This window comes from Brachycentrus maculatus, unplaced genomic scaffold, assembly GCF_059751285.1.
Source record: "Brachycentrus maculatus isolate JH-2025_06_01 unplaced genomic scaffold, ASM5975128v1 h1tg001045l, whole genome shotgun sequence".
NCBI classification, from domain to species: domain Eukaryota; kingdom Metazoa; phylum Arthropoda; class Insecta; order Trichoptera; family Brachycentridae; genus Brachycentrus; species Brachycentrus maculatus.
The window spans coordinates 75937-98595 of NW_028281754.1; the positions used below are offsets into that span (position 1 = coordinate 75937).

At 33.9% G+C, this 22659-nt stretch overlaps 1 protein-coding gene across 1 annotated transcript in view; it reads right to left on the reverse strand.

The window, feature by feature from the left end:
* Positions 1 to 22659, reverse strand: part of LOC148299622 (uncharacterized) — a 97227-nt gene that overhangs the window by 18874 nt on the left and 55694 nt on the right. The window contains exons 14-20 of the mRNA XM_088275879.1: positions 22058 to 22163; positions 7681 to 7830; positions 6837 to 7004; positions 5023 to 6013; positions 3562 to 3734; positions 2835 to 2905; positions 50 to 138 (exon numbers count right to left, since the gene is read on the reverse strand). Coding sequence (XP_088132005.1) covers positions 50 to 138; positions 2835 to 2905; positions 3562 to 3734; positions 5023 to 6013; positions 6837 to 7004; positions 7681 to 7830; positions 22058 to 22163 — 1748 coding nt within the window. The remainder of the gene's footprint in view (positions 1 to 49; positions 139 to 2834; positions 2906 to 3561; positions 3735 to 5022; positions 6014 to 6836; positions 7005 to 7680; positions 7831 to 22057; positions 22164 to 22659) is intronic.

Sequence of the window (22659 nt, forward strand, 5' to 3'; positions counted from 1 at the left end):
TATTTACAGTGAATGTCTAATATACTTATATAGTTTATAAAATAAGTACCCTTTTCGTGTGCTGGCTGTTCCCCCATCAGCTGTGTGTCATCTAATTCATCCGAAGGCATCCGCTCGAGGCTGGACATGGTCCCATATCTAGAACAAATAGCATGATATAAAGCATTTGAATAGTTAAATATAAACCCTCATTTTGCCATGCAATCTCAGGTTATATTTAACCAAGGATTATTAACTGACCAAAGGTTATTAGATATAACTACTTGATAATGACATTCAAAGTAGAGTTAAATAGGATAAAAACTTTGTATATATGTCGCTCACTCCTTTCAAGAACGTCATAAATCAAAAATCGGCAATTTTCAGTTGTGCATGTTTTCGGAATGCTCAGAAAATGTACTATATCCCAGCAAAAGCTGCACATCTTTAACTTAATATTTACCCGCTCCAGGGCTGAAAGTGTTGTTTTTGCATTTTGAAGAAAAGGTGTTGTTTAATTATTTTTTTAAATATATTAAATATTTTTCAAATGGAGAAAAAACCTTCAGGTTTTACCTAAAAAGATCTGTTGCACAGTAAAAAGTTCAATAAGTGGCTTGATATTTATTTTTAGTACATTGTGTTATATTTTTAAACTTTAAAAACGTTCCCCTGAAAAATCAGGTTTTTTGATTTATGACATTCTTGAAAGGAGTGAGCGATGTGTCGTTTATTTCTTCTATCCCGAATTCATTTCATACTAAATTAAACCGCATCGAACATTTCTCTATCACCATTTACCGGATTTATTGTTCGAATTAAACTGCATATTTGATACATTTTGTCTGTTTTTTTATATTCTTTTCGATTTTCTTACATTCAACGGCAACGTATGGGATAGAAACTATCGAAAGCTTGCAACCGATAGCAGGAGAGGTCGATATTGATGAAAAGGAGCCGCTGCCTGTACCTGCATTTCCAGAAGCATGCACACTCTTTGAAAGAAAACTTTCTGCTACGCACATTCAATAACTGATGCTGAAAAAAATACTGTTTGCAAAGCCAAAAATATACTATTGACATACGAAAAAAAAATTGTTAAAAAATAAATTTTGTTCAATAAACTTTATAAATAAATTTAATTTAATTCAGGTTTGAATTTGCATCTGAAACCTGCATTCTTCTTAGAATTTTAGCTTACAAATGGTTATACAGATTGGGAGGCTGGTATCTTTACTCGGTAGTATCTACTTGCGTATTGACCTCTTAATCCTGCATTCATTGTTTTCCCGCATTCATAGTTTATTTTAATAGGTCCCTTTAAAAACGATAGACAGAGATTTCACTGTATTTCAATTACAATAAACCCTTTAATTACGAACTATTAATTTAAATAACATATGATCATGTCACTTCTCTGCAGAGGCGTGCATTCTATACAGACAGAAAAGCAGTGCCTACCCCGGATTACTTGCGTTCCTTATACCTACTATGCCTTATACCTACCCCACAAAAAGTCTGTGCATGCCACTGATTGCAGGGGTAGGCAGAGCGAATACTCTATCTTTGCAAACATTCTTCGCCTCTTACACATTCATGCATCTCCTTGTACATACCCGCCGATTATTACGACTTTTGACTTGATCATGTCCTATTATTTTAAATTCTTGACTATGATGAAATAACAAAACCGTGGTCATCCTTATTCTTATTTCCTACTTTATTCACCTGATACATTTGTTTTACCATTCTTTCCTCACTTATTTGTTTCATACGTCCAAACCAACAAACCTTTCCAAATTGTATCGACAGTCCTTTTTCAGCTTTGCATTTTTTTCTTCTTATTTCACCATTACAATATCTCTCATACATTGTTTTGCCACGCATTCATCTGAAAAATCTCATTTTGACTTCATTCAGTCTATTTTTGATTAATTTTAAAATATTGGTTTCGAAAAAACCACTAAAAATTCAATTAACGTGTGTTTAAAAATGTTTACATTACATGTCAAATTCAGCAATGGTTTCTTTAAAATAAGTCATTATTTAGTTCGGTTTTTAAATTCAATAATTCAAAGCTTATCACTCCAATCAGTACCACAAATTTGGTTACGTATTGCGTATTTCTAACTCCTAACATATTTGATAATTTGACACAAAAAACATAGGCTGGAAAGAAATATAAACCAAGAAATTATGAATACCTTTCCGATCAAGTAACCGAAAAAGTAACAGTTAGTTAAATATTATATTAATTAGTAATAAATTGTCAGCAGTGGTCTTCCTGGGCGGCGCGAACCTGATGCCTTGTAAAAGAGGCAAGCTTGATAAAGGCTCTCAGGAGGCATGCGGAGTACATGGCCAAGCCAACTGAACACGCCTTTTCTTGACAACAGTTGTGACCAAGATTTGCTGCGTCCTACGCCTTATCTCTTCATTCCTCACAAAGTCAAACCACCGCACGCCCAAAATTCTCCGCAGACACCTATTCTCAAAGCTTAGTACACGGCTACTCTGGGCTCCTGTAAGGTGCCATGTTTCACAGCCGTATAAGAGAAATTCGTCAGCAGTTCTCGACAGAACTTCGGGACGTGGATCTGACTTGGGAGGATGCAAGGGAGCTGGCAGCCAACAGAAAAGCCTGGAGACAGTTTGTGGACTCCATATGCTCCACCTAGGGAGCGGATATGGTTTAATAATAATAATTAGTAACCGATACTAATAAGGAACAGTTATTTTTCATTTCTTCTAGAGGTATAGGCAACATATCTAAATTGTGAATGAAAAACTGGATTACATGATATTTTATCTTCAATTTTTGTTTTTATAGATACCTAAAGTTAATATTATTTAACCTTTTCAAGGCCGTGTATGGTGGGTCTTCTGCTATGGGGGAATCGTCAGGGGATTCTTCTAATGTGTGTTGCTGCAAAAATAAAATAACAATTAAGTTAAGTTAATCTTTACCCAAAGGATAAATGAGTTATCTGATAGAGGAGAAAAATCATATTCATAAAACTGTGTGTGGAGCACAAATGGGACTGGACGTGTGGCAGCACTGGAGCGCAGTGTTGCGATTGATCTTCTCACATCAAATCTCTAGAATGAAGGCATATTATTTTTAAAAATCTATTTTTTATTGATTATACTTTGTATTTTTAAACAAAATACCACTAACTATTGGGTCAACCACATAGTTAAAATACTTATATAAGGCCCAATATAAAATAAATTGCAACTAAAATTTCTTTAAGCCCAGATAAGTATTGATATTTTTTTTGCTTATAATGCCGTTTTTATTTAAAAAAAAGGTTTTCTTAGAAATAAATATATAGTTTTGTAAAGAATAGAGTTATTAAAAATTTAATGCATTAAAAAAGTGATAAAAATATTTTTTATATAAGTATTCTAAAAAAAGGCAAATTCCATTTTTTTTAAATCATTACATCAGCACAAAAATTAGTCCGGCTTCTCACGTAGCCGATTGCATACTGAATCATCAGTCAGAATAAAGTTTATTATTATTCCTATTTTAAATTGAGTATTCTTAGCGCAAGAACTAGTTACTAATAACATAAGTACCGTCATAAGGTTTTTTCCATCGCATTTGTAGTCGGGAGTGGGTGGCACTACAGATATGTTTGGCACTCTGGTCGGGGATGTGGTTGGAGGTTTGTAGGGCTGGCCCGATCTGGGCCTCTCGTTCTCCGAATCCAAGGCCAGGAGGTGGGCAGCTGGGTTCATCGATGACAGCCCTAATAGTGGAAACATAAGATGAAATTTCAGCTTTCAAAGACAACAGATAGAGGTGCGTTGAAAGAACCTGGGTGAGGACCTATTCGACATCAGATCTGTGTTAGTTTGTAGAAAACTCTTACAAGATGTGGTATCATACGAAATCAAAATCATGAAGAACATTGGTACTATATAAACAAAGCTAGGATACAAAATGCCGAACCTTCTTCTAGTGGTACGGAAGGCCTGTTGACGACAGTTAATAGTCCGGCTTTTCTTGAAGAGCTTTATATGATAAAAGAGTTTTATATGTTTTTCTTGGCGAAAATACAAGATTATATTTCAGTTTTCAAAGACAACAGATAAAGCCGCATAGCAGGAGTTTGGGTGAAAACCATCGGATCAGGGTTAGTTCATAAGAAACTCTCATGACAGGTGGTATCATACATGATTGAAATAGCGAAGAACATTGCCACTATAAACCTAGCTAGGACCCAAAATGCCGAACCTTCATCTAGTAGAACGGAAGGCCAGCTGACAACAGTCAGCAGTCCGGCTTTACCTGAGGAGTTTTACGTAGTTTCCTCCCAGCAATGAGCAAATGCTCTCACGAGAGGTGATATCATACGTGATTAAAATAGCGAAGGACATCGGTACCATATACCTAGCTAGTACACAAAATACCGAACCCTCTTCTAGTGGAACAGACGGCCTGTTGATGACAGTCAACAGTCCGGCTTCTCCTGAGGAGTTTGAAGTGGTTTATCGACAGCAATGAGCAAATACTGATTTCTTGATTAGCCCACACTAGATTATCTCTCCTTTTTCCAACACAGAATAAATTAAAAAGTGTTTTTAATTAGAAGTTACCACAATCCACTTATTATTAAACTTATTGATCTATAAACTTTGTATGTCATAAACAAGGTTAAAAATAAATACAAATCAAACTAAGAAAAAACACACACACAAGACGACAATTCACGAATTTTATTTGTGAATATTATTGAGGAATCGGAATTAAAGTATGACTGAATTGATCTTCACTCTCAAATATTATTAAGATCACATTTTCTTCATTAAACTGAGAATCACACTGTTTTTATATGCTGCAGTATCCTATTACTTCCTCCACTGTTAGACGCAAATATAAATTAGAAAGAGTTTTTTAAGAATTCTATGGGTATTATTTAAATTTTACTTGAAAATAAAACATATCGCGATGAAAGTGTTCATAAATGTATGTAATTAGGAAAATAAAACTATTTGTCAAGAAGAGCTAACGCAAAAACTGGATGTTATTCTTACCCATGAGCATCAATGGACTCCAAGAAAAATTTACAGAAGCCTTGGACGTATCAGCTCTGGAGGTTTCTGCTCTAGGGTTTACTTCCTCGGCGCATCTTCTGATATCACCGTTGACCGTCGCTTTCGAGGGAACAGAAAAAAAATCAGGACTAAAGGAGGAATATGAGCTGTTTGGTCTGTCTGTACCACAACACTGACTATCACTACCTAAACATGTACTTTGAGTCTTGGGTGACATATTGGCACTTCTCCCAGCAAAAGTCTTGGAAACATTGCAGTATGACCGCATGTCCTTCAACCTAGCCCGAGAAAAGTGGTTCTTGGATAACATCACATTCTCGACGCACTTGACTTCGTTGAGATACTTTTCTTGGGCTATGACGCACTGGACAATGTCTTCCTTCTCACTCGTTCCGGATGCGTTTGAGCTTCTCTCCGGGCTTTGGGCGTTCTTGCTGGTAGAAGAGCTTAACGCCATAGAGCTGCAGGTCGTGTGAGCGAAAGAGAGAAGGCTAGTAGTGCTGAATAACGTTGATCTTGAACTATTTGAGCTGCGTTGAGAACTGGGACTCTGTGACGAAGGACTTTTTGAATATCTATCCAAAGGACTTGCGCATCCTTCTTTTGGAACTGGACTCCTGAAGAACTCTTCTCTGCTTTTCCTGATAGCAACTCTCGGGCTTACATTTTCAGCTGGCGGAACAACGCTCGGTTCCACCTTCTCCGGGGAAGATGTTATCTTAGTTTCCGCGATGCAGTTTTCTTTTTTACAGCGAATGAGGCATTCCACTACATTTTCTATCTTCTTCTGGCACGTGTGGTTGGTTGAGAGGAATCCATTGTTGACGGGGGATGTTAGGGACTTCCTGTCAGTGGGAGTGGGGGTTTTGGCTGATACTTGGGGACTGCCTGGTTTTGAAAAGCACCGCTTGTGGCATTGCCTGCAAACTGCTACAGTTTCAGGCACTACCGGACTAGACCTTACAGTAATCTGAAATAAAGAATAATATAAATTATTACCATTCGAGCAATGGAAAACATTAATTTTGTAATATTTATAAGATATAGTTTTGCATTTTTTGTTTTCAAATATTCAAAATGTTTGATCTTCAATTTATGGTTTTGGTTAATATTCGACATGGTCCCAGACACTGCTAGATGCACACATTGAAATGTTTGCTGAACCCATGCATGTAATTTATTTCGCTCTAACTACTGTGCAACACAGATATGTGGAAGCGAGACAGCTGCAGTGAACTTTGCTGAGACTTCCGACTATTCTTACCACCATTCATTCAGTGAGGTGTTATTATGAAAATCTCAATAACCATCACGTTGCTTCACTGCAGGGGTAGGCAGAGACAATAGAAAACTACACCAATCTGTCTTTATGAATAACTTTTACATCTTCCACATTCATACATCTCTTCATACATACCCGCTGATTATTCCAACTCCCAACCTGACCACTTTCTAATATTATTAAATATTTTATAATGCCAAGTTTTCGTCGGACTTCCTCTGTTCCTATCACTAACCACATTCACCACTTAAATTTATTTTACAATTCTTTCTTCACTCATTCGATACCCTGTCTTCATATGGTAACCTATAATGATTTCCCTCATTACGAACAACATTCTATGAAAACGACTAGGGTCTTTCAAATAATTTTCCTCATTACGAACAATATTCTAGGATCTTTTACCTCCCATTTGAGCATACATTTTTACTCTCAGATATTCCGAGTGACAGAGTGTTGAACATTTGAAAGGTCAACAGAAGAAAAAGCTATGATTGGAAGAGAGCATCACCTGGCTATCAGAATTAGTGCTACGGGACGGACTTCTCTCGTTCTCTGAGGGTGACTTGTTGCAATCAGTCTGGACTCCGGCTGTGGAGGACTGCTTGGCGGCAGCCAGGGCCACATCCACCAGCTTCAACTCCTGGGATCTCTTCCTCAGCTGCTCCGCACTCCAGACCTGGAGGAATATCAATATCACATTCGAATCCAATACACATTATGATTAAGTTATAATAAAATATTTATAATAATTTAAAAACATTTTTGGTCCGCCTCCGTAGTGTAATGGTCAGCACGCTTGACTACTGTTCTGGAGGTCCCGGGTTCGATTCCCAAGGGGGTCATAAATAATAATAATAAAGTGATTTTTTCACTGTAATATTTATTCCATATTACCCTGGACCGGTACCTGAAGCGGAGGGCTGATCACCTTTCCTTCATATGTTAACGATCAAATTAAACAGTTAGTTTGTATGATGAAGTGCCCTATGTACCATTGGGGTGCGCAAAAGGGTTTGAATGAATTGAAACAAAGTTATATTTCAATTATAAAATGGAAAATCACAAAGTTAGTGCTTCAAATATAAATAAGATTTCTTAAGTGTTAAATTCCCGAAGTGTTCCCTAAGAATTCTACGATAGATACCTTGGAAGAGCAAAAGAGGTGTTGGAAGACCCCAAAAGAGATGGTCTGATGATATAGTCGCTGTGGGGGGTAGAAACTGGCTGCAAGCAGCAACCGACCGGAGGAAATGGAAAGAAGGGGAAGAGGCCTATATCCAGCAGTGGAGGACAGAGGGCTCATGAAGAAGAAGAAGTGTTAGATTGGCACTCTTATGTGGCGACCAGTATACCTCCGGTTCAGGCTCGGACAGCTCCCCGCTGCCCGGATGGGTCTTCATCCACCGGGCGAGGTGCAGGGCGGCGCCGCGGCAGGGCGAGGGGCGCGGGGCGGCGTCCGGAGGGGGCGGCTGCCCGGGAGGTGCGCGGGGGGGCGGCGCCACCTACAAAGTCACAAACACAACCACACTTTTAAATGAAAATAGAACCCAGACATTTTACATGACGTTGCTAGGACGAAATAGGAGTGGGTGTGCCATTGTCGCTCAATCCTTTCAACAAAGTCATATATCAAAAATCGTCAATTTTCAGTTGTACATGTTTTCCGAATGCCGAGAAAATGTACTATATCCCAGCAAAAGCGGCATATTTTTAACTTAATATTTACCCGCTATAGGGTAGAAAGTGTTGTTTTTGCATTTCGAAGAAAATGTATTGTTTAATTATTTTTTTTTAATGTTCTAAATATTTTTTAAATGTTTTAAATGTTGTAAAAAGTTCAATAAGTGGCTTGATATTTATTTTTAATACATTTTATTACATTTTTAAACTTTAAAAACGATCTCCTGAAAAATAAAGTTTTTTGATATATGACGTTGTTGAAAGGAGTGAGCTATGTGTCCAGGCAGGTGGGGAAGAAAAGTTATGGAGTTTGTTTCGATTTAAAATTTTGCTTAAATTATTTATTAAAAAAAAACAGATCTAAGTACCTTCTTCTTTTAAACGTATAACTTATATAGTTCGTACTTGCTAACTTTTTTCATTTTTATCGTTTAGTTTTTTTTGTTTTCTGTTAAAATCAAATATTTGTAGTTTATATTGGCACTTCGAATCTAATTTTATTTCTGATATATATTGTATTCTTGCCAGTGCTCTTTTATAATAACCTAAAAAAATATATACCCACACACAGGTCATGCCTTTGTGGGATCTTTTAAAAAAAATATATATTTGTATAAATTTTTTTGTACTTGTAATTTTAATATATTGTGAAATGCAAAAGAATATAAAATTAAGAAAAAATATTAAAAAAAAAAAAAAAATAGATCCCAGTCAGGGATCCAAAATGAATGAACTGAAAAAATACTTTTTGAAAAGATATTGGTGTTATTGATAAGTTATATTTTCTCTTTATGTTCCTTTAAACACTTCTTACCTTATGTTTAATTATATGCTTATTTACTGTCATAATCTTGGTTACAACTGTCGTCAAAATCAGGCGATTCAGTTGGCTTGGCCATGTATTCCGCATGCCTCCCGAGAGCCGCCATCAAGCTTGCCTCTTTTACAAGGTATCAGGTTCGCACAACCCAGGACGACCACTGTTGACAATTTGTCGGCAGTTCTCGTCAGAACTTCGGGACATGGACCTGACTTGGGAGGATGCAAGAGAGCTCGCAGTTGACAGAAAAGCCTGGAGACAGTTTGTGGACTCCATATGTTCCACTCAGGGTTTAATATTATATAATAAATTTACTGTATCTTTTATTGCTTTATATTTTACATTTTGCCCTTTGTTTTCTTGTTTGTTATATTCTTTTCTGTTTTTAAATCTTCTTAACCTTAATCCCATGTCCCAAAATTCGGGAATATTATACATATCGCTCACTCCTTTCAAGAACGTCATAAATCAAAAATCGTCAATTTTCAGTTGTGCATGTTTTCGGAATGCCCTGAAAATGTACTATATCCCAGCGAAAGAGGCATATTTTAACTTAATATTTACCCGGTACACGGCAGAAAGTGTTGTTTTTGCATTTTGAAGAAAAGGTATTGTTTAATTATTTTTTTAAATATACTAAATATTTTTCAAATGGAGAAAAAATCTTCAGGTTTTACCTAAAAAGATCTGTTGCACAGTAAAAAGTTTAATAAGTGGCTTGATATTTATTTTTGATAAATTGTATTATGTTTTTAAACTTTAAAAACGTTCTCCTGAAAAATCAAGTTTTTTGATTTATGACGTTCTTGAAAGGAGTGAGCGATATGTGACTTATGTATGTAATATGTTTAAACAAATAAATAAATGCTGTCAGACAGTATGTGAACTAATTCCGAATGTATTTTGGATATTAAAAGCATTTTTAACTTAGTGGTATGGTAATATAACACTGTCCTTATCATTCATTGTTTACTTTGTGTAATACTTCACTTAAAAAAATTCAAACCTGGGTTGGTACCTTGTTTTACTCATTAATTTTAACTGGTGTAGGTTAGGTTAGGTTTGATCAGAAGACGGCCATCTATGAGAAATGAGATATATTAATAACTGTCAGCTGGTGTAGTTAAGGTTGGATTGGACTAGTAGACTGCCATCTATATGAAAGGAAATTAACCACTAACTATCAACTGGTGTAGTTTAAGTTAGGTTAGACCTCTATGAGAAAGGAGATAAACTAATTACTGTCAAAGGTTTGTTTAGGTTGGGCTAGATTGAAAGAATGTCATCTATGTAAACGGAGATATATCGCAACTGTCAACTGGTTTAGGTAAAGTTAGGTAAGACCTAATGACTGCCATCTATCATAAAGGAGATTGACTAATAACTATCGACCTACGGTAAGGATAGGTTACTTTGGGTAAGACTAGTATACTGCCATCTATGTAAAAGGAAACATACTTCAAACTGTCAACTGGTGTGGGTATTTTCTCATTATCCATATGCTAAAAAACTAATCTGAATATATCATTCAATATGGCGACTGATAATAATTTACTACATTTAACGAGATTTCTAATATAATTTGTATCCATACTCACCCGTACAATATTTTTTAAATATGTTTACTATGTCTCTGCATTTCTATTGGTTGATTTAAAATTACATCACTACAAATTATTAAACATAAAATTTATCAAAATTTCAGATTATTTATCTGTCAAAACGAATGGTAGTGACAACATATACAGATCATTGAAAGATAATGCCAAAATCAAAAATAAATTTAAAAAAATTTATTAAAGATAATTCAATGATTTTGATTTTAAAATGTGTTTTTTTTTAACTGCCAAATTTAAACAATTTACACTTCAATTTTAATATATTATTAGATTAAAACCAATATTTTTAGCTTTTCCACTTTTTTTATTTGACCAGCGACCGGGATCCGTCGTTACCGACATCACCAGTCTGATGATGTCGGTAACGACGAAACCCGGTCGCTGGTCAAATAAAAAAAAGTGGAAAAGCTGAAAATATTGGTTTTAATCTAATAATATATTAAAAATGCAATTCCATCACGAAGTGTCAGTGGATAATATAAATCTACTTAAATTTTAAGTGAAATATATTATCCACTGACACTTCGTAATGGAATTGCATTTTTAATTTATTATTAGATTAAAACCAATATTTTTAGCTTTTCCACTTTTTTATTTGACCAGCGACCGGGTTTCGTCGTTACCGACATCATCAGACTGGATGTCGGTCTGATGATGTCGGTAACGACGAAACCCGGTCGCTGGTCAAATAAAAAAGTGGAAAAGCTAAAAATATTGGTTTTAATCTAATAATAAATTTAAGTGAAATCCCCACAGGATCGAATTTTTGGAGCTATCTTGACAGTTACTCCTGAAAAGATTAAATGTATGTGGCAAGAAATTGACTATCGACCGGACATATGTAGAGAGACAAACGGTGCACATATTGAAACATACTAAGAAAAAAAAAAAAACAGTTTTGCACATTTAAAGTTCAAAATAATTGAATTACTTTAAATATATTTTTTTTAAATGTTGGCATTATTTTTTGATGACTCTATATAGTAAAAATTACATATCACTCACTCCTTTCAACAACGTCATACAAAAATTGTAAATTTTCAGTTATGCATGTTTTCGGAATGCCCAGAAAATGTACTGTATCCCAGCAAAAACGGCATATTTTAAACTTAATATTTACCCGCTACAGGAGAGAAAGTATTGTTTTTGCATTTTGAAGAAAAGGTATTGTTTAATTATTTTTTTAAATGTACTAAATATTTTTTAAATGGAGAAAAAACTTTCAGGTTTTACCTCAAAAAAATCTGTTGCACAGTAAAAAGCTCAATAAGTGGCTTGATATTTATTTTTGATACATTTTATTGTATCTTTAAACTTTAAAAACGATCTCCTGAAAAATCAAGTTTTTTGATATGTGACATTGTTGGAAGGAGTGAGCGATATGTAAATGTTCAAAGTTGGGAGAGTTGAAGGCAGTAGACGAAGAGAAAGATCCCCACTAGATGGACTGATCAAATCAAGGCTGCCACGAGTTCATCAGTAGTTGGAGCGATACAGAAGGCAGTGGAGATAGCAAGAGACAGTAAGAGAGGCTGACACGGTCCTCATCAATAAGGACAACGAATAAGAATACGAAGTCGGCCTTCGTAATATAATGGTCAGCTAGACATATATTATTTTGAGGCAAAAGTGTATGGAAGTCTGTAGTGGTATATATATATGATATTGTATGATAAATAAATTACAGTAGAACCTCTCTAATCCAATGCCATTAGAACTGGGAGGTATGGTGGAAACTTCAAAAAGGTCTGACTATCAAAAAATCCAGAAAAATACGGATTTACAGTACAATTAACAGTCTCTAAACTCAATAATGACTATGTATTGTTCTCTACATTAAAAAGTGTCATTATTATTGAAAAAACGTAAAACTCCCTACTATTGCTACCTCTTTCACGCCGTTTCTCTGCAGAGGTAGGCAGAGACGATAGAATGCCATACTCGCCTATCCTGAGATACACTACTGGCTTCCTTCACATCCATACATCTAGTCATACATACCCACCAATTAAGTTGATTTTTGACACCAACAGATTTTAGGTTCTGATTGATCTGGTTTTGCTTATATGTTTTTTTGGCCGTCCTCGTTCTGTTCTCCCGTTCACATTTTCCAAATTTATTTTCTTATTTATTTTTTTGTCTGCTAGCGATATGTTATTTCTTTCACTCTAATCAATGTGGTATCGGAGAGAGAGAGACAACGAAACTACTTTATTTTCATTTGATCTAGTGTCCCGCTACCCGCACTCAGTCGCCGCATGACGGCTCGTTGGGATGGACGGTCCCTATGACTCAGTTGGCGGCGAGCTGTGTACTACAATTTCCATTGAATATGATTTGGGGTTTTTTGGTACCTCCTTCGGATCACATGTAATATTTACATGATCAGTATGGGAAAGATCAACCAGGGTGCCAAATTAGCAAGGGTGGATGAGATTGGTTCTACTGTAATATGTAACTAGTGCTTAAAATGATCGCTAGTATCGCAGATATCACATTTTGCTTCAAAAGTACAACTAACAACTTGAGGTAAGAATGAAACAAGTCATTTTTAAAAGAAATAAATTTATTCCGTAATTTTCAAAGATTTCTAGAAACAGTTTTTTTTTACAAATCACACATATTACAGTAACAACATTATACCTTGGAAGGTAATATAAGTGAATATTTGCGATGCTAGCGATGATTCCATTCGGTGAGTTTTCTTGGTAAATTACATATTTTTGTTGTTAATAATTTTCATTTTGAGTGTAGACATGAAGTGTGAAACAGATTGCACTAATGTGAGGTGGTAATTGCAATGAACATATGTGCCGATAGTGAAAAATTCACAGTTCTGACTATCTCAGACGCAACTTTAGTAGAAAAATACTTGATTCTGACTATCTCAGACGCAACATTAGATGAAAAATCATTAATTCTGACTATCTGACGCAACGTTAGATGAAAAATCATTAATTCTGGCTATCTCAGACGCAACTTTAGTAGAAAATACTTGATTCTGACTATCTCAGACGCAACGTTAGATGAAAAATCATTAATTCTGGCTATCTCAGACGCAACTTTAGTTGACTAATTCTCGGCAATGACTATCTCAGACGCAACTTTAGTAGAAAATACTTGATTCTGACTATCTCAGACGCAACGTTAGATGAAAAATACTTGATTCTGATTATCTCAGACGCAACGTTAGATGAAAAATCATTAATTCTGACGATATCAGACGCAATTTTAGTTGACTAATTCTCAGTAATGACTATCTTAGACGCAACTTAAGTAGAAAAATACTTGATTCTGATTATCTCAGACGCAACGTTAGATGAAAAATCATTAATTCTGACCATCTCAGACGCAACTCTAGATGACAAATTCTCAGTAATGACTATCTCAGACGCAAAATTCAGTTCTGACTATCTTAGACGCAGCATTCAGTTGACTATCTCGGACGCAAATTTTAGTTCTGACTATCTCAGACGCAACTTTAGTTAAAAAATCCTCAGTTCTGACTATTTCAGACGCAACTTAAGTTGAAAAATACTCAATTCTGACTATCTCAGGCGCAACATTAGTTAAAAATACTCAGTTCTGAGTATCTCAGACGCAACTTTGAAAAATGTTCTGTTTTGACTATCTCAGACACATTTAATTGTTGTTGTCGTTCCTTTGATTAATCGAATATCTAAATGATAACAAATCGCAGTCTCAAACGCATTGGCAAATCTTTATTTTGATCTAATGTGGTGAAATTATGTGTTTTTTCTTACAAAAAAAATGTATCCGAAAGATGGTAGAAAAATATATTTTTGATATATGCTTGATGAAGCCACGTTAGTTCTTAAAGTCAAGATTTATCGCTAACAGTTAACTAAAACTATGAGACACTAGACTAGAACATAACAAGCATTATGCCTTCGATATAATCGTTTAACAGTTAACTAACGATTTAAACTATAAACGCAAGACTAACTCAAACTATCATCAGATAATTAACAAATCGGTTTTTTGCTTTAAAAATTTACAAATCATTTATATTATTTTTAAGGGCAGAGAATCCAATTTTCTTGGCTTGGCCATGTATACACATGCCTTCTAGATCAAGCTTGTCTCTTTTACAAGGAATCTACTGCTGACAATTCGTCAGCAGGTCTTGTCTGAACTTCAGGACGCTGACCTGACTTGGGAGGATGCAAGGGAGTTGGCAGACGACAGAAGAGCCGGGAGGCAGTTTGTGGAGTCTATATGCTCCATATAGGGAGTGATTATAGATTGATAAATGAAAGAATGACAGATATCCTCTGATAGGGCACTGCATTGTATTTGTGCATTGTTATCTTGGTCGTTACTTGCATGAAGGCAAGATGATCAGTCTTGCGTTTTAGGTACCAGTCCAGGGTAATATTAAATTAATATTAAAGTGAAAATCACTAGTTTTTTACATAAAAAAACTCATTTTTTATATAAAAAAAATCACTAGTTTTTTATATAATTGTCTTAAACAAGTTTTTTATATAAAACACTTGTTTAAGACCTCAATTTAGTTAATAAATTTAAATACGACTAGTTTCAAGAGCTATAAATGTTCTCATCAACAGGTGAAAATACAAATTAAAATAGTGCTATTTATATGTGTGTTTGTATCCTTTTTCAAAATGTAGTCAAATCATAGCGTTTGGCTAACTTGCTAAAGGTTCGATTCCTAGGATTTTTTACTCTAATATAAATTTTATATTGCCCTGGACTGGCACCTGAAGGGTGGGGTTGATGACATTGCCTTTATTTCTGTAATGATCAAGATAATACTGCGTCGATACGTTGCAGTGCCTTATGCACCATTGTGTGCCAAGGAGGGTAAGAAGAAAGAATTAATTTAATGAGTACTTTGAAATTAGACAAAATCTAGTAATTTAAAAGTTTACCTATTGACTTGGCATTTAATTTATAGAACTCCATTTTAATTGATGTATTAATTGTTAAATGAAACACATATTTGTTGAGTCTATTTAGTTGTATTTTATTATTTAAAATGTCACATTATAGTTTTTTTGTGTTTTTTTAACAATAAAATACAATTTAGTAGACTCAAAAAATCAGTGCTTGATTTAACAATAATACATAAATTTGAACATTATTTGGTTTTATATCAAAATAATATCAATTTTGAATTCTCAAGTCAAATTTGAATACAATAGTTTATGATGAGACTAACTGAATGCTATTTTCATAAATTTTCAAATTCTATTTATGAAAAACAGAACCTAGACTTGAAAAAAAAATACTTTTCATACTTTGAAACGATTATATCATGGGGTAAATTACTGCCTGCCTTGGGATTTGAACCTAGATCATTCTGATGTGCAGTCAGATGCACAACCAGGGCTTCATAGATCAGTGAATAGTCACAAAGACCAGATAATCAGTGAATGCTCATTTTGCCTGACCATATCGCTCACTCCTTTCAAGAACGTCATAAATCGAAAAACATTGTTTTTCAGAAGAACGTTTTTAAAGTTTAATAATAAAATTATTAAAAATAAATATCAAGCCACTTATTGAACTTTTTACTGTGCAACATTTCTTTTCAGGTAAAACCCGAAGGTTTTTTTCTCCATTTAAAAAATATTTAGTACTTTTAAAAAAATTATCAAACAATACATTTTCTTCAAAATGCAAAAACAACACTTTCTGCCCTGTAGCGGGTAAATATTAAGTTAAAAATTGCCTCTTTTGCTGGGATATAGTACATTTTCTGAGCATTCCGAAAACACGCACAACTGAAAATTGAAGGTTTTTTGATTTATGACGTTCTTGAAAGGAGTGAGCGACATATCAAAAAGAGTCAGGCAGAGTCTCTAATTTTTTCATATGATAATAAAAATTATAATTATTTTTTATGAATTTTGTTTTAAAAAATATTTTATATAACGCAAGTGCTGTAGGCACTCGAAATATGTAGAAAATTTATAATTGACTTTATTTTTTTTAACCAATCAACAGGTAATAAATTTTCTCTAATAAAAAAGAATTTAGATGATATACATAAATTTAAGAAATTAATTTAAAAAATAATAAAATACATTGTGTATTTTTTGACATCTCAACAAAGATGAAGAAGAATATGGAAGTCTAGGTATTTACAGGGCTTATGGCCTGTTACAGGATAGTTAAGTGATCACTTCACACACGTGCAACATTCACCATTCTACCCATGGTTGACAACGACACTACTCAAAATTTTGGAACTCCTACATATACCGTTAAACTTTTAAAATTTAAACACACGTAATATACCACTTATTGAGTTTTATTTCATTACACACGACTAGTTTCGAAAATTACAGCTGTTTTCATCGACAGGTGAATAGTAAAATATTCACCTGTATATAAAAACAACTGTAGTTTTTGAAACTAGTCTTGTGTACAGAAATAAAACCAAATAAGTGGTATTTTACATGCGTTTAATTTTTTAAAATAATCAACACGTCATTCCACAAAGTTAATGCCGAATCAATAAATAACATATCATTGATCTCATGACACTGTACATGTGAGTTCACTAAAGCCATCTATTGTTGGATTGGGAAAGCTTTTATTCAGCAAAGACCCCTTTATTTGAAAGTATGCAAAATCCTAACCGGATTATATTACATATGTGAGATTTGTGAACAAGTATTTGGACACACTCAAAAGTTTATAAGGAAATATAATGCGATATATGTAAAAACATATTATTAATTTTATAGTGACCATAAAAGTCTTCGTCCATCTCTGAAGTGCAGTGGTAAGCACGTTTGGCTACCGTTCTATAGGTCCCAGGTTCGATTCCCAGGTGGGTAAAAATAAATATATAAGTATTTTTTTTACTCATTTTCATTTATTATCACCCTGAATGGTACAAGAAGCGCGCAACGAATCACCTTATCTTCATGTAATTTACGATCAAGATAACACTGCGTCGATACGATGCAGTGCCTTGTGCACCATTAACTGCGGATAAATTTTAGGAGAAGAAGAAAATATCAATTTTAATACTTATTTGATTTGTGACGGTAAAAATCAAACTCGCCTAAGTCTAGTCGCTATTTGGGCATTGATTCGGAAAGACGATGTTGAATTTGATAATAATAAATTAATAACAAAAAATTTTCACCTATCAATATTGATAAAGAATATGAGGTGTATTATGACTTGTCATAGCGAATTATCACTTAACCAGCCCATGACAGGTCATAAGCTTTGTAAACACCCAGACTAACATATTCTTCTTCATCTATGTTGAGATGTCAAAAATGTAAAAATAACTGCTAAATTTATAGAACAAGTATTTGGGCACACTTAAAATGATGTAAATAACAAAAAATTATGGAGTTTAAAAATTGCTATTAAAATGCAAATTTTACACTCATTTACGGCTGGACTTAGGTAAGTTTGATATTTACCGTCACATTTGATCTTGGCAGCGCTGAGATTCGAACCCTAGACCTTCGGTCAATGCCTAACGACACATCTACACTTAAAATCATTTAAAAACAACAACCACGGAAATAATTTATCATAACGCAAGTAAAATTTGACGATAATTTTTTTTTTTAAATTTTGTATGTAATTTTTTAAAAATTATTTTTAAAAATTTTCAAAGCCAGCGCCGCAATATATCCACCTATTCAAGACAAGTCTACAATAATATATAGTTGGTTAGAATAAATATTTTCAAATAAACTAAAAAAATACACTAAATTTGAGATCTAACACATTAAAACTTAGCTTTCTACAATAATAATAATAAAAAAAAACATTTAAAAAGTTCTAAACACTGTTCATAAAATGTTTTAAAAGTTAATCTAACAAAATATCAGATTAGTTTACAGTACACAGTGTAAAACCAATAACAAAATTACCTATTAGTTTACTTTTGAACTAATTATGACCCTATAATGTATAATATATAAAATCATATGATAAACTTACCAATTCATTGGCTTGTATGTATATAACCTCGAAAAAGAATCATTAAAACACAGAAAATGGATTAAATCTATAATAGATTACGGCTGTAGAAATGTCGTATCAAATTTTCTTTTGATCCCTGTTGTGGTTAAAATGTTTAAAAAGTTGTTTAAAATTGTGTGAAATACATCCAAGACAGCGTTGAATATATGCTACAAAGATGTTCAAAATATATAAATTTCATCCTTATAGTGAAAATTAATTAATTAAGTGGTTTAATATCGATAAATTTACACAACCATTTATGTATAAACAAAGTCAAAACACATCTTCAATTTGCAGGCATAACAACATAACTGTAATATGACAATATAACCGTACAGTAAACCCCCCTACAACGTTGAAATAAGTCCTGCGTTATCGGAGAGAATGTTATGTAGGGTATTTGCTTTAAAATTATTTAAAAAATTACTCGTTTTAGTGATTTTCGCTGATTAAAATGTAAAAATACAATTAAAAACATTAACTCCCTATAATTCCTCTGAAAACTCGGTACCCATCTCAACGTTATAGGGAGATTCAATGTAATATGACAATACGACTAAACACTCTTTTGCAAAAATGGTCCATTTAAAATTTTGTGGACATTCTAAGGCTGAAAATAATTGGTGAAAAATACAATTAAATTCAACAAATAAAAATTGATATACAGAATGTGGTATACTTTGACTCGAGTGTAGTCATCGATATATAGACGATGACGCCAGTATATTTTGGCGATCATTCTAGGATGTTGTGAATATGACTAGTTTCGAGAACTACAAATGTTCTCATCAACAGGTTGGCTGTCCAAACATAAAACACAGCAAGTGATATTTTTCTTGTAGTACGTTTTTTTTGCATTTTTGGACTAAGAATCTACTTAGTGCAAATACAAATTTTAAAAGTCTTATTCAAGTGTTTGATTTTTAAAAAATATTTAAATAACCACATTATTTCACAAAGTAAATGCCAAATTAGAGACGTAGAAACATATGACAGTAACAAATCAATTAATTGATTGATTCGGCAGTCAATTTGTAGTAATATATATCCATTTTTTATTTAAGTTCTACTTGGTTAATACCTCTATTTTTAAAAATGTATTGACTTGTGTTTGGAAATTTATTTTAAAACATGTAACATACATAAGTCACATATCGCTCACTCCTTTCAAGAACGTCATAAATCAAAAATCGTCAATTTTCAGTTGTGCATGTTTTCGGAATGCCCAGAAAATGTACTATATCCCAGCAAAAGAGGCATATTTTTAACTTAATATTTACCTGATACAGGGCAGAAAGTGTTGTTTTTGCATTTTGAAGAAAAGGTATTGTTTAATTATTTTTTTAATAATACTAAATAATTTTAAAATGGACAAAAAACCTTCAGGTTTTACCTAAAAAGATCTATTGCACAGTAAAAAGTTCAATAAGTGGCTTGATATTTATTTTTAAAACATTGTATTATATTTTTAAACTTTAAAAACGTTCTCCTGAAAAATAAAGTTTTTTGATTAATGACGTTCTTGAAAGGAGTGAGCGATTTTTAAAAAAAAATTTAATTACTCATTTTAGGATTAAAGTTAAAAAGACTGAAACACAAATAAGAAAGTAAAAAATATAAAAACTAAAAAAAAGTAACAGGGCAAAATGTAAAATATAAAAGAATAAACGGGTTTAGCAAATATACATAAGAAATCATAAAGTTAGAAGAGTGTTAAAAGAAAATGATGCGGAATGTATCGAAACACGTGTCAATATAAATTTGAAGAAAAAGTGGTATTTTCCAAGTCAAACAAATAAATGAATCAATGTCTCCATTGTTTTAACTTGTATTTTCTTACATGACCAAATTCGCAGTTATTTGTTATGTCTGCCATCAAAGCTGTTATAATATCAAAAATGTTAATTCAGGGAGTAGACGCTTTTAAAGCAGTAAGTAAATTCACAAATGGATCAGTTAGAAACATGTGCTAGAAACGAGAAAAATTTACAAAACACTTATAAAATTTTTGATCAGCCTTCGCAGTAAGAAACAATTTAACACCATTGACCAAAGTGACGTTATATAGCTTTTACCACTTTTGTAAGATTCTAGTTTTATGCTGACATTTCTTGGTGGAACATATTTTATTCAATTATCTACACAAATAAGAATGTGAGTGTACTGATCAAAATCTAAAATCTTGTAAAATATTAATGTAATGATTGCTATAAAATGTAGACACAACACTGTGTCTTTATTTATCCATATAAAAATAAAATCTTAATGTTTGTTTGTTCAAAATCTCAAATCTCCTAAAGTAATTTACTGATTGCTCTATAATTTTTACACAATGTTAAATTTGAATACGAATGTTTCCATATGTATCTGTGACAGGTAAAAACAAGTTTTTTTGGCAAACAGCCTATATGCCACTATGGCAGCGCCATCTGTTGAACTTAGTATTAACACACGCAATACTAAATATTGCTCATGGCGGACAGCGTGCATCTTGACAGCTTTTGTCACTTATTTTCAATGCTTTCTGCATGATTGTTTCGTAGATTTTAAAAATATATTTTCATCGCTTTACAAGCATTGTGAAATTACATATATTAGAAATATTTTATTTCTTTTCCATTTTACTAGACTGAGCTCCACATGGCTGACTACGGCTAGTATAATGACAAAAGTGGAAAAGGTTTTTCATTTATTTTATAAAATTGTAAAATGCAGTTCCTCCAAGAAATGTCAGTACAAAACATATATCCAACCAAGTGACGTTTTCGAATATTAAAAATATACATCTTTACTCTCAACCGAATCTCCCAACATTCTCAACGAATTACCCATAGAACCACAATACTGTTTAACATTGCTTTAATCTAATAGAGATATAGTATGAAATTTAAATATTTAGTAATAATTATTCACAGGGGATCAGAGATCCAAGGTTGTCGGGGGATTTTGTTTTGACCTTCTATAAGGATATTCCTCCCTGAAGTATATATTTTCCTCGACGTCCGTTTTGAACGAAGGGTCTAGGTTCAAGTCCGTCAGAGCCAGATCGGCTTCAAAGGACTCCCATCGACAAAGCCCATCGGAATCCCAGACTTCTGGATCATCCTCGTCTAGAATCAGATCTTCCCCGAAGTGATCTCTTTTCCTAAGATCTAAGATGAAATCTGTAGTGGACGGGGTCAAAATTGCACTGGGAGAAGAAGGACCTTCAGAGTCAAGTCTCTTTGGGCAGAAGTTTTCGTCTGAGTTGGCCTTCTCCAAGCTAGTGAGAGAGACAAAATGTGAGGAAAAAGTTTGGGAGTATTTAGACGATTCAGCAGAAGGGGAAATGTTTGGTGGTGGAGTGTCAGGGGTTTTGGCCCCGTTTTGAACATCACCAGGTGCAAACTGTGCACTCTCGGTGGTCTCTGAAGTCTCTTCGTTAATGCTGGAGTTCAGCATTTCAAACGACCTAATAACCCTTTCCTCTTCCTCTATGATGTTGCAAGAGGAGAGTTTGGATACCGAATCGTAAACGGGTCCTGTTGAGGCGAAGCTAACGGAATGGTGTCGCGGGTCAGATTGCTTAGACTCTTGCGGCTTTTGGCGGTGTTTGTAGCTCAGGGATGGTGCGGGGGGTACCTGGTGCAGTTGGGAATCCAGGGTCGCCTCGGAGTAGCAGCCGAGGGGCGCCGGCGACTCCATGGGAGAGCTCAGAGGCGTCCCGTTTGAGGAATTCACCCTCAGGCTGGAAAAACAAGTTACGCGATGAACATATAACATCTAAAGAGATGTTCCAAAATCACTACAATCACTTCACCAGCATGCAAACAAAACTCCTTTTTTTTCTTGAATGTTCGTCCATACTTCGTGGCACATATTATAATCTTTTAAAAATAAAACTAGAGCTTTGTATTTAATCACTTTTTTATTGGTACTTTTCTTTAACCGGTATCTTCAAGAACCTTGGTTATCATCAGGAATAGACATATACTATCCTGTGGTAAATGTTTATCTGTGATAATGAAAAGATTCTTGTCAAAACTAGTTGGAGAAAAGCGGCAAAAAAAGTGGTTAAAAGCAAAGTTCTAGTTTCTTTTCAAAAAACATCTTGGATCTCAAATATTTTTCTTATCTAGGTTTTTCTTATTTTGTCTCGTACACTCTTGCAAGATATGATACTAAGAGTCTTCATTTCCGACACTCTTAGCGCATTTTTTGTTACTGCGCTTTCCTCTCTGCAT